The 12,448-nt window shown below is 48.7% G+C and overlaps 1 protein-coding gene across 4 annotated transcripts in view; it reads right to left on the minus strand.

Moving 5' to 3' along the window:
* AFMID (arylformamidase) overlaps positions 1–12,448 on the minus strand; it is an 18,846-nt gene continuing 6,398 nt past the window's right edge. For 2 of the 4 annotated variants that reach the window (XM_064495477.1, XM_010983812.3), the window contains 9 exons: positions 5,870–5,974; positions 5,740–5,788; positions 4,612–4,791; positions 4,452–4,524; positions 4,178–4,275; positions 3,847–3,925; positions 3,586–3,727; positions 3,285–3,389; positions 1–1,990 (listed from right to left, as the gene is read on the minus strand). In XM_064495477.1, the coding sequence (XP_064351547.1) occupies positions 1,958–1,990; positions 3,285–3,389; positions 3,586–3,727; positions 3,847–3,925; positions 4,178–4,275; positions 4,452–4,524; positions 4,612–4,791; positions 5,740–5,788; positions 5,870–5,974 (864 nt within the window). In that variant the 3' untranslated portion in view covers positions 1–1,957. The remainder of the gene's footprint in view (positions 1,991–3,284; positions 3,390–3,585; positions 3,728–3,846; positions 3,926–4,177; positions 4,276–4,451; positions 4,525–4,611; positions 4,792–5,739; positions 5,789–5,869; positions 5,975–12,448) is intronic. The other 2 variants (XM_010983813.3, XM_064495478.1) reach the window with 1 other exon arrangement.

Genomic DNA, 12,448 nt, shown 5'->3' on the forward strand with positions numbered 1-12,448 from the left:
TAAGAAGCTGGTAGCTTGGATTTATTTCTTTTCTTAATTCACAAGAACGTTGTGCGCAATTTTGTGAAACAGACTGGCAAGAGAATAACACACAGAGGTTAACAAAGAGAGATCCACACAGGGGTGGCAGACAGGGTGAGGCTGTGTTGGTTCTATCAGTTGCTATGTTCTTAGGGTCAAAGGACCCCCTGGTTAATGTGAGGTCAAGACCACTTTCTCTGATGCCCTGAGAGTGCTCCCTTCCCCACGACTTGCTTAAACATCAAACCTCTGACCATCTGAGATGCAGAATGGCACGTGCTTGGTTTAGGTTGTACCTTGTGTTATTTAAAAGGGAGGCTGATCCTCTCAAGTTTACTAGGCACTTCAATTTCTTCTCTGCGAATTGCCCATCCACGTCTTTGCACACTTTTCTCTTGGGTTACGGTTATTTTTCCATTTGCTTGAAGAGTTTTTACACATAAGGGTAAGATTTCACACACACTCACATGTCATGTCCCTCCGTCCTCCGACCAAGTTTTTTTCTGACTCTGTCAGGTGGTGTTTTTTCCTGCAGAAGCTTAAAATTTGTATACAGTCTTATTTGTCTATCACTCATTTTCTGACTTCAGTTTTCTATATCTGGTTGGTGTCTTTTGTATTTTTGCCATGCTTAGAAAGATCTGTTCCACCCTGAGATGGCTCAGATACTGGTTGAAGATTTCTTCTGGTTTCTTCTGGTTTGGGTTTTTATGTTGACATTTGACCCCCCCAAAACTGTGTCCTGGAAGGTGTGAAAAGGTTCAGATTTACGGTTTCCAAGACCTGCCCACACCGTCAATTCCACAAGCAGCTTTACACTGTGGGTTTGAAATACCACCTTTATCATGGACTAAATTGCCTTATGTTCGGGGACAGAGCTCTGCAGTCTCAGTTCTGCCCCTGTATCTGTCTGCCTGTTCCTGCTCCAGCCACGTTCTTTCACAGGCTAATCCAGCCCCCTCCACGTATGTGTTCCCATCCCCACTTCCCTCCCCAGAGCGGGGCAGAGGTATTCGGTGTGGAATCTCCCCGGCCTGTTTCTCTGCATTCACACACAAGTGTGCACACACGGAAACACATCACTTTGTGAGTCTTAGGCAATGTTGTTGATCCCCTACCCTTTCCCCCTTGGTAACCATAAGTTTGTTTCCTGTACCTCTGTGAGTCTGTTTCCATTTTGTAAATAAGTTCCTTTGTGTCATTTGTTAGATTCCACGTATAAGTGACATCATGTGGTATTTGTCTTTTTCTTTCTGACTTACGTCACTTTGTATGGTCATGTCTGGATCCATCCATGCTGCTGCAAATGGCATGATTTCATTCTTTTATGGCTGAGTAGTGTTCCATTGTATAAATATACCACACCTTCTTTATCCAGGCATCTGTTAATGGACATTCAGGTTGCTTCCATGTCTTGGCTATTGTCAGTAGTGCTGCTATGAACACTGGGGTGCATGAATCTTTTTGAATTAAAGTTTTCTCCAGATATATGACCAGGAGTGGGATTGCTGGATCATATGATAAGTCTACTTTTAGTTTTTTAAGGAATCACCATACTGTTTCCCAAAGCGGCTGCACCAAATCACATCCCCAGCAGCAGTGCAGGGGGGTTCCCTTTTCTAGGAGTTGTCATCTTCATGTCACCCTCGTAGCAGGTTGAGGGGCCAGACTTGGCTAGGAGGCAGCTCTGGGCATCACAAACAGCGCTGACCTGGGCCAGACCTTCCCTGGAGCCCGCCTGACCCAGGCCAGGGACGGACCTTGGGGTACGTGCTCGTGCTCAGGGCGGTGAGAAGAACAGACTCTGGCCGGGATGGTGGGCAGACAGAAGCGCTGCTGGGCGCAGGGAAGCAGGGCTGGCGGGAAGGGGGCGCTGCCGGGCTCGCTGGAGAAGTTTTACAAGCTGGGGTGTGTGCCGGCGGGGGTACAGGTGTCATCAGGACTCCTGGAAGATTGTTTTCAAAATAATCTGCAACAGGGAGGAAAAATATAAAAGCTGAAAAATTGGAGAGGCTTTTGTGAGGATCTCTCAGGAGGAATTTGATCAAAGAAACAGGCTGCACTGGTGATCAGAGAAATGTAATTTAAATGAGTCCTCTCCCGCCTCTCTGAAACGTTCTCATAAACCATGTGTATATTTACCTCCAGGTAGTTGCCTGTTTTTGTACGACCCGCAAGCCAAGAATGCCGTTATGTTTTTAAAATGGTTGAAAAAAATCAAAAAAGAAAATTATTTGTGGGGGAAGGCATAGCTCAGTAGTAGAGCACATGCTTAGCGTGCACAAGGTCCTGGGTTCAATCCCTAGCACCTCCATTTAAAAAAAAAAAAAGGAAAAAAACCCTGAGTGCTCTAAAAGCCCTATTGAAGTGGCAGCTAATTGGGACTAGGGGAAGGGGGGACGAGAGGAAGGTGGTCAGAAAGTACAAGCTTCCAGTTATAAGATAAGCAGGTGCTAGGGATGTAATGTACAACATGACTAATGTAATTGACACTGCTCTGTGTTGTATGTGAAGGTTAAGAGAGTGGATCCTGAGAGTTCTCTCCACAAGGAAAAAAATGTTTTTATTTTTCATTCATTTTGCATCTCTATGAGATGACGGATGGTCACTAAACTTGTGGTCGTCATTTCATGATGTGTGTAAGTCACATCATGATGCCGTACACCTTAAACATACACAGTGCTGTGTGTCAATGACATCTCAATAAAACTGGAAGAAAAAAAGTAAACATAAAAAAAAATGTAAAGCTAATCAGGTGCCCACTTTCCCAGAAAAAAAAAAAAAAAAGAAAGAAAGAAAAAAAGTGGTAACTGTGTATCTTCCAGGTCTGTGGCAAATAGTTTCCTCAATCTGTCTTTTGACTTTTAAAAGGATTCTCCACATTAAAATTGTAATAAACATTGACATGGCCAAATCCATCCATCCTTTCCCCAAGGCAAGGATGCTTTTAAGTTGCTTTTACGCTTATACACACACAGGTTAATCCTTTCTTGTCCCTGCCTGTCCCCATCCACACCACAGCCCCGTGCAGATCCCACCTGTGTGCCCAGGACAGCCTCTGCAGATCACCTGGGGCTGCTTCGGAGGGCAGTGAAGTACGGGAAGCAAACACGGCAGTTGGTTTGTAAAGCTGTGTCCCCCAAACTCCCGGATGCCAAAGAGCCAGCGAGGGGGCTCCCCGAGCCCCCTGCCCGCCCACCTCTCCTTATGTGTGAGGGCGATGGCAGGACCCCTGCTGTCCACAGGGAAGGGATGCGCCCCACCTGGGTAAGCACGTAGTCCTTCTGGGTTAGGTTCCAAAGGACTTCAAAGTGATCTACGTCACGGAGCTCTTCAAACGAGGCTTCCCAGCTTCTTCGGCGCAGCGCCTGGAAGGAGAGACGAGGGAAGAGGAGGCACAAGGCTGCAGGAGGGGGGACGGGGCTCCCGCCCCTGCCTGGCACACACCACACACTCACTAAGTACTTGCTGAGTAAGTGATGTCTTGGGGTCCATTAGGGTGAAATAAAGAAGAAGATAATAGGATTGTGTGACCGTCAGCCAAGAGCGGAGCGCTGGGGGTACCTGATAAAACTCCCTGGACTGTCGGTGGAACTCGGGGCTGTCGTGTTGGCCCACGATCACCAGGATGCGGCAGCCTGGGTCCGCTGGCTGTGCTGGGGCCATCTCCAGGTGCCACTGTGGGCTGTTCCTCCGAGCATCCTCCCTGGTGCAGGAGGTACGTGAGGGGGGTGGTCAGGACAGAGAGAAGACTTTGCTGCACCCGGTCCTCCTCCTAGGCTGCAGGCCAGCTGGGGAGGGGGGACAAGGTGGCAGGTGACTCACAGGGTCACGAGGAGGGGGGCGTTCTCAGAGGTGTGCATGACAGGCTCCAGGTCGTAGATCCCACTCACCAGGAAGAGGCCTGTGAAGGTAAGGAACAGTCCCAGGGCCAGGCACCAGGTGGGGTGAGATGGGGCCAGCCCCGCCTCCATTCCTCCAAGAGGGCAAGACCAGGCTGGGGGCAGGGAAAAAGCAAAGCAGACCCTGCTCCCTGGACTCAAAGCCCCCCGTCAAGCAGCTCACAGCTGTTGAGATTTCAAACAGCTGGTGCCCAACCTCAGGCCCAGCAGGGGAGGGTGAAGGCTGCCCAGCCAGGCTCAGTTCCTACGGAAACCTTTGAGGTTGGGTGTGACACCAAGCTTGGTCCAATTGGCCAGGAGCATCATGGCTGCGAGGTGGGCCCCAGCTGAGTGTCCGCACAGGTGAATTCCCCTGGGATGGATCACAGCAGAGAGCTGGGTTTGTGTTCAGTGTACCCAAAGCAACAGGCCAGTGTCAATTTACCTTCTGCTCGAAAGCCAGAGGGGGCGACTGGGCTGCATCCAAGGGGCTGAATCCACTGTCCTCCTGCCTGGCCTGACAAGAGGAAAATCTGCACTGAAACCCACCTGTTACCTGGATACCGCTTCTGGACAGACGCCACGCTCCGGGTGACCTGGTCTACCATCTTGTCCAGGGTGCCTGCGCAGAGAGCAGGGGCTGGGTCAGGCTCCACTGGGGGCTGTCTCCCCTCCAAAGCCCTTGAACCTAGAAGACCACCCTCATTACCTTTTGGGGCAATGTCATAGGCCACTATCACCACAGCCACTCCCTGTGCTGTTAGCGGGCTGACCATGAAGGCTGATGTGTCTTTACTGCAGGAGGAGACAAAGATGGGACAACTCGAGGCCACTTGGCCACTAGGCTGCTTCTGTGTCCTGTCCACCGAGAACACCGCCCCCTCTGACCCTGTGAGGTAAGGGAAGAAGGGAGGCTCTGTCCTTAACACATCACATGCTCGCTACAGACCCCTAGACACTATATTTAACCTCTAAGCCTGGTTTCTTCCTCTGTAAAATAGGACAATTACGCTCCTTCTCTTAGGATGCTGTTCTTGAGAACTGCAGGAGATCAGACATGGCAAAGGGTAAAAATGCAACAACTGTAGCTATTGGGGTAAATGTGCCTGAAGCAAGCTAGAGCCTGTAACAGGCAACTTCTTAGGAAGATTCTAGGGAATGCCCTTCTGCTTATCTTAGGTTGAGCTGCTGTCCCAGTTTGCCCGGGACTCTGGCTTTTCCACCACTGAAAGCCCCAGCTCCTGGGAAGCCTCTCGGTTCTGAGCAAACAGGGATGGTTAGTTGCTGTGGGTCCCTCTGACTGGGGAGGAGGGGTGTGCTTTTCACCGGGCAGAGGGGTCCCGCAGTGTCCTCCCCAAAAGACGGGTCCAAATCCTAAGCCCGAGTGCCCACGAATGTGACCTTCTTTGGAAAGAGGGTCATGCAGATATAAGTAAGGATCTTGGGATGAGATCAGCCCGGTTTTAGGCTGGGCCCTCAACCCAACGCCTGGTGAGCCTGTAAGAGAAAGGAGAGGAGAGGGAGATCTGAGACAGACACACAAAGAAGGCCACGTGAAGGTGAAAGCGGGAATGGAAGGGATGCAGCCACAGGCCCAGAAAGACCTAGAGCCCCCGGAAGCTGGAAGCGGCAAAAGTGGGTCCTCCCCCAGAGCCTTCGGCAGGAGCCCAGCCCTGCCCACACCTCACTCTCAGACTTCTGGCCTCCAGAACTGCGAGAGGAGACATTCCTGTGGCTGGAAACCACGGAGTCTGTGACAGCTTGCTGCAGTGGCCCTGGGGAGGCCAGGCGAGGATGGGTGTCCCTTCCCGCCAGTCACCCGGATGCCCCCGCTCACCTTCCACTCTGCCAGTATCCTCCATGGAAAAACACGAGGAACGGCAAGGCTGCAAGGCAAAACAAGGGGCCTGTGGGCCGAGGCAGGGCGCCCCGCGGAGACCCACAGGGGGCCACCAGCCACCGCTTACCCTCAGACACTTCCTCCGGAAAGTAGATGTCCATTTTCTCCCCTTCGCCGTCTCCGTAAGGCATGTCGAGCAGGCTCCTCCCCGTGGCCCGGGCCTTCTTGGTGGCTGTCTCCGGAAACAGACCAGTCACTGTCAGCACAACTTAGGCAGCAGCAATTTCTAGTCTATTTCAGGCAGGAACCTCTTGGCTGAAAGCCCCCCTGGGTCGACCGGCTCGCTCCAGCCGTTAGGGCTCCCTGAGTCCTCACGGTAATCTGGGCTGGGCTCTGAAGCATTCCATGGGCGCACAGCTACGAAGAAATCAGACTGGCCCATCCAAGTGGGGACCAGTCCTACCCGCTGACGTCTGTCCCTAGGTGACCTTGCAGTGCTGGCAGGCATCATGTTGACCGTTAGCTTATTACATGATTATTATGTGTGTTACACGTGGCTATGTGCTCTGGCAAGTATAAACTTCTCCAAGTATTTGGAAAAATAATCTAGAGAAATAAGATATAAACTCACTTGAAATAAATAGATAATAAAACAATATGAATATATCACTGAGTGTCATGATGGGAGAGGTCAGAATGATGGGAAAACTGGCTAGGACTTGGGTCAGGAGAAAAGGGGAAGGGCACTGTAAGAGATAAATACCAGAGTTGGGGGGGGAGGGTGTAGCTCAGTGGTAGAGCACGTGCCTAGCATGCACGAGGTCCTGGGTCCAATCCCCAGTGCCTCCACTAAAATAAAGAAATAAGTAAACAAACCTAATTACTCACCCCTAAAAAAAAGTTGAAACTATTTTTTTTTTAAGTGATGGGAGATGCCAAGTTTACCATGTGCCAAAACTAGGGACCAGGCTGCATTTGCAGGACAGGTGAGGTGACTGAGAAACCAGTTTTGCCATCACACGGCCCTGCCTACCAACACCTCGCCCTTGAGTGAGGGAATAAGGCCAGGGGGAGGCTTCCTAGGAGAGGCAGGAGGCGGGCTGTGATGTGTGGGTTCCCACTCCCTCTCCCATGGAGGGGTGCTGGGATGCTTCCCGTCTCCTAAAGCTTCCAGTGACCAATGGCTCAGAGCCTGATGTGTGACGTCTGCAAGGATCAGCACCGAACAGGCTCCACCTGCCCCCACGTGCCACGCGGGGCGTGGACCACGCTGTGGGACACACTGAACCGAATCAACCTCTGATTAAATACACACGTTTTGGGGAGAGTATAGCTTAGTGGTAGAGCACATGGTTAGCAGGCAGCAAGGTCCTGGGTTCAATTCCCCAGTACCTCCATCAAAAAAAAAAAAGCCCTAAATTGATTAAATAGATATGTTTTACTTGATTAGACCCATAAGATTCTGTTAAGCCAGTCAAATGCATTGCATTTGTGATTATAATCTGAAGTGTTTTTTAAGAATTTAGTCCCATTTTGTGAATTGTGTTTAAAAGTTTAGGGGAATTTAATCTGTGAAAGCTATGGGCTGAGCATTAACTTAAAAAATAAGTGAATGCCAAATTAATTTTTCTTTAAAAGAAATAATAATGTTTATATGGTTTAAAAAAATACACAATAGGCTTTTCCGTGGGATACTCCCGCCTTCGGCCTTGTTCACCTGCCGCTGCCAAGGTGGCTGTTACTAGAATGGACACAATCTTCCTCCCTTTAATCCAAATGGCAGCACATTAAATACCTTTCTGCCCTGCCTGTTTGACTTAATATTTCTTGGAGAGCCTTCTCAATCAGATGGTAGACAGCTTCCTCATTCTTTTTTTTTTTTTTTTAACACTTACTATTCCATCCTATGGCTGCACATTAACTTATTAAACAGTCATGCCAGTTTTTAGACCAAAAAAACCACACCTGATCATCAGGAAATTCACTTGGCTCCCTCCCCGTTCGTCCTGAATCCTGGGTCTCCTTCCCACCCACACTGAGACCACCGTGGATCTCCTGTCACTTGTCCCCTGGAAGCAGGGACAGCCCCTCACTGCTCTCCTGCTCTCACTAGGACTCCCCACAACCACAGGTGTGAGCCAGACGGAAAGCACTTCAACCCTGTGGATCTGGGGCTCCATGCATCCGAGGCGCCCATCACAGTCGCAGGGGCCGCTGTAACAAGGTGCCGTAGCGTGGGGGACTGCAACGGCAGACGCTGGTTTCTCACAGTTCTGGACACTGAAGGGCAGGATCGAGGTGCCAGCAGGGCTGGGCAGCTGAGGGCCCTCCCTCTGGGCCACAGGTGGCCTTCTCGCTGCGTGCTCAAGTGGCCACTTTGTGCTTGAGAGGAGCGCTCCCCCGCTCCAGGGAGACAAGCCCTCTGGTATCTCATCTAATAAGCCCACTGGATCAGGACCCCACACTTACGACCTCATTTAGCTTTAATCACCTCCTAAGGGGCCCTATCTCTAAACACAGCCATACCAGGACTTAGGGTTTCAACATGTGAATTTTGGGGAGACACAGATTCAGGCCATCCCAGCCCCCATCCTCCCCCTAATGGCCCTGGAGCTGCCCGGCTTGCCCTCTCTGAGGGGCTGACCCTGAGCACCCTCACACCCAGCCTCCGCCATCCCCCTCACCTGCTCCGTATCTCCTATAGCACCTGCCCTTCCTAACAGACTGTGACTCACCCAGTCCTTCTGTTTAGTGTCTATCTCCCCCGCCCCACTGAGAATCGCAACCATACACAGATGGAGGGACTCGTCAGCTCTGCTCACTCATCTGCCCTGGGAATGCTGGTGAGTTGCCAGCACATGTCTAGCGTGAATGAATATTCGCTGAATGGATCAATAAATGATGAGCCAGTCCTCTGATGAAGGGCATTTGGACTTGGCCATCACAAACAACCCTGCTGTGAATGGCCTGGTATACACATTGCTTCACTGTGTGCATGGATCCCGGGGCAGTGCTCCCGGCAGTGGGATTTCTGGATCAACTGGGACATTCCCTTGTCATTTTGAGGCCATGCCCCCTGCCTTCAGCGGGGATCTGCCAACTCCCCTCCCACCAGCTCTGTGTAGAGAGGTTTGTGCCCGACAAGGTCATCAACATCGAGGGCTCATCAAAGGGTAATTTAATTAACACAAGAGTTCCTAAAGTGTATGCGGAACAACTAGATTTACATTGTTCCAAAATGAAGAAAAAAGATGACATCTCTGTTCCAGGTGGAAGAGCAGTTAAAACCAAGTGGCTGTGGATTCTCGTCATCATGCACAAGAGTCTCCCTCTAACAGGAAAAGACCCAGCTGACCCTGAGACAGAAATCAGAAATCGCCTCTCCCTGGAGGTGGCTGGGCTGCAGGGACAGAGAATGGTGCCTCCCCCAGAGCGTGAAACCCACCAGCCCTTCAGGCCCCGCACCTAAGGGCAGGGACACGGGAGGGCTTCAACAGATGCCCCAGGATAGACCTGATTACAAACTTCCTCTTTCGGGAAAGCAAAAATTCAGCTTCCATTAGTCACGATCTCAAGTGTCACAGCTCTTCCCGAGAGAAACCCCAGGTCCCTGGAGGTAACTGAGCATTGTGTCAGAGCAACTCGGGGATGCGGGGGCCAGAGCCCCAGAGACCACTGCAGGTGTGGGGCGGGGAGACCAGGGAGTCCTGGGAGGCCGATGACCAAGGGTTTATCACATGCTGTAGAAGCAATTTAAGAGGAGATTTTAAAAAGTAAAAATGGGATAAAAAAAATGAAATAATGCCATTTACAGCAACATGGATGGACTTAGAGATGATCATGCTAAGTGAAGTAAGTCAGACAGAGAGAGACAAATACCATGTGATATCACTTATATGCGGAATCTAAAAATATGACACGGGGCAGGGTGCAACTCAGCAGCAGAGCTCGTGATCAGCGTGCACGAGGTCCTGGGTCCAATGCCATTAAAAAAAAAGTTACAATAAAAAAATTTGAAAAAGATAACTTAAAAATATGATACAAACAAACGTATTTACAAAACAGAAACAGACTCACAGACATAGAAAACAAGCTTATGGTTACCAAAGGGGAAAGGTGGGGAGGTGGGATAAATTATGAGTTTGGGATTAATGTACACACATTACTGTATATAAAACAGATAACCAATAAGGTCTTGCTGTGTAGCACAGGGAACTACATTCAATAGTTTGTAATAACTTAAAATGAAAAGAATATATATATGTGTATAGAACTGAATCACGACACTGTACACCAGAAACTAACACAACATTGTAAATCAACTATACTTCAATTAAAAAAAAAAAAAAGGAGGCTGGTACCCATCAGCCCCTTTCAGTTTCAGAACTAATCTCTCCCAGTCTTTCCATTCATTTTGCAAACAAATATCTCTGTAAGCAGCAACCTGGTGCCTGTTTTGCTCCAGGTATTTGGAATATCACAGTGATGAACTGATGAACGATCCCAACCACGTGTGGCTTATCGCTTAGTAAGGAAGACAAGCAGTTACAAATAACATGTTAGGTGGTATAAAAATGAGGCAGGATCTGAAAAGGCTACATACAGTAGGACCCCAGCTGCAGGACACTCTGGAAAAGGCAAAGCACTGGAGATGGTGAAAAGATCAGTGGTTTCCAGGGGCTGGGATGGAAGGAGGGAAGGATGGATTTCCAGGGCAGTGCACAAATAGGGACCAGGGGTGAAGCTGGGGGAGGCTGAGGGGGTGGGTGGGCTCTGGGGCTCAGCCACAGTGAATTCTTAGCCAAATCTGTGACAACCAAAGTCAAAGAAAAACTGAGTTTCGCAGGAGGGAGAGGAAGCCAGCAGAGGGGCAGGGGCTGAAGGAGTGGACGGAGAGGGGTCAAAAGACAAGACAAAAGCATCCGCTTCCTCTGAGTACCTGGCACCGTGCCCCTGCACCTGCTGGGGCATGAGGCTTTGCGGCTGGATAGACAGACAGAAGTGGGAGTGATACAAAAGATTCAAAATAATTTATGGAGGTGAAATTCACATAACATAAAATTAACCATTTTAAAAGTGAACAATTCAGTGGCCTTGAGCACATTCACAATGTTGTGCAAACACCACTCCAGAAGGAAACCCCCCACCCGTTAAGTCCTGTCTCCCCATACCTTACTAACCCCCAGCCCCTGGCAACCACTAACTGCTTTCTGTTTCTATGGATTTATCTATTTTGGACATTTTACATAAATAAAACCATACACATGCGGCCTTTTGTGCCTGGCTTCTTTCACCGAGCATCCTGTTTCCAAGGTCCGTCCGTGCTCTAGTATGTATCAGTCATTCATTCCTTATTAGGGCTGAAAACGATTCCATTGTATGGACTTAACACATTTTGTTTATCTGGTCATCTGTGGATGGACATTTGGGCTGTTCCACCTTTTGGCAATTGTGAGTAATGCTGCTATGCACATGTATGTACGTGTCCTCGTTTGAGTACTTACTTTCAACTCTTTGGGGTTAGAAAGAATTTTTTAAATTGAAGTATGACTTACAATATTGTATTAGTTTCAGGTGTACAGCACAGGGATTCAATATTTTTATAGGTTATACTCCATTTAAAGTTATTACAAAACAATGGCTACATTTTGCTGTGCTGTACAATGTATCCTTGTCGCTTACCTATTTTTTATATAGCAGTTTCTGTCTCTAAGAAAGAATTTTTAATGCTGTTTATGCTATTAAAAAACAGGACTACACACTCTGAATACAGAATGCTTTCTCCTAGGAGGAAAAAAAAAAAGGTTAGAAAAAAACATATCACAGTGTAAACAATGGGTGGCAGAATTACTGGTTTTATTTTCTAAAATCCCTTTCAATAAGCATATGCCTCCTTTTGTAATCAACAAACAATTGTTGCCTAAAAATAGCTCACCTCAGAGAGTGCAGAGCTGGGCTATTGCAATGGGGTCTGTGGACACTGGGTGCCCCACACTGTTTGCTGCTGGTCCATGACGAGTTAAGTACAAAGGTGAAAGTAAACATTTGGAATATACGCAGTTTGGTAGAATGGATGTGTCTGTTGAACTTAAGAAATCAGGGCTTTCAAACAAAGACTTGCATATGAATGCTCACCGCAGTACCATTTACAATAGCCAAAAGGTGGAAACATCCCAAATGTCCATCCATGGACGAATGGATAAACAAAACGTGGTCCATCCACATTATTCGTCCATAAAAAGGAAAGAAGCACTGACACTCGCTACAACATGGATGGACCTTGAAAACAGTATGCCAAGGGAAGGCAGCCCAACTCAAAAGGCTGCACATGGTATGTCCCACTTTTATGAAGTGTACATGATAGGGAAATTCGTAGGAACAGAAAGGAGTTAGTGGTTGCCAGACGCTGGGAGGAGAGGGGAATAGTGAGTGACTGCTTCATGGGTGGGGGGCTTCCTTCTGGGGTGATGAAAATGTTCTGGAACTAGACAGAGGTGATGATTTGCACATTGAATATACTAAATGCTGCTGAATTGTACACTTTAAAATAGTTAAAATGGTACATTTGATGCTATGTGTGTTTTACCCCAGTAAAACACAATTAGGACATGTATTTTACGTGTCTTTTTTTCTTCCCTTGGTTTTTCTAGTGGAGAGGAAAAAGCCCAACCTCAGCCTCCTAAGGCAGGAGAGGCCCGCGGGGACA

This window comes from Camelus dromedarius, chromosome 16 (assembly GCF_036321535.1).
Source record: "Camelus dromedarius isolate mCamDro1 chromosome 16, mCamDro1.pat, whole genome shotgun sequence".
Taxonomy (NCBI): Eukaryota; Metazoa; Chordata; class Mammalia; order Artiodactyla; family Camelidae; genus Camelus; species Camelus dromedarius.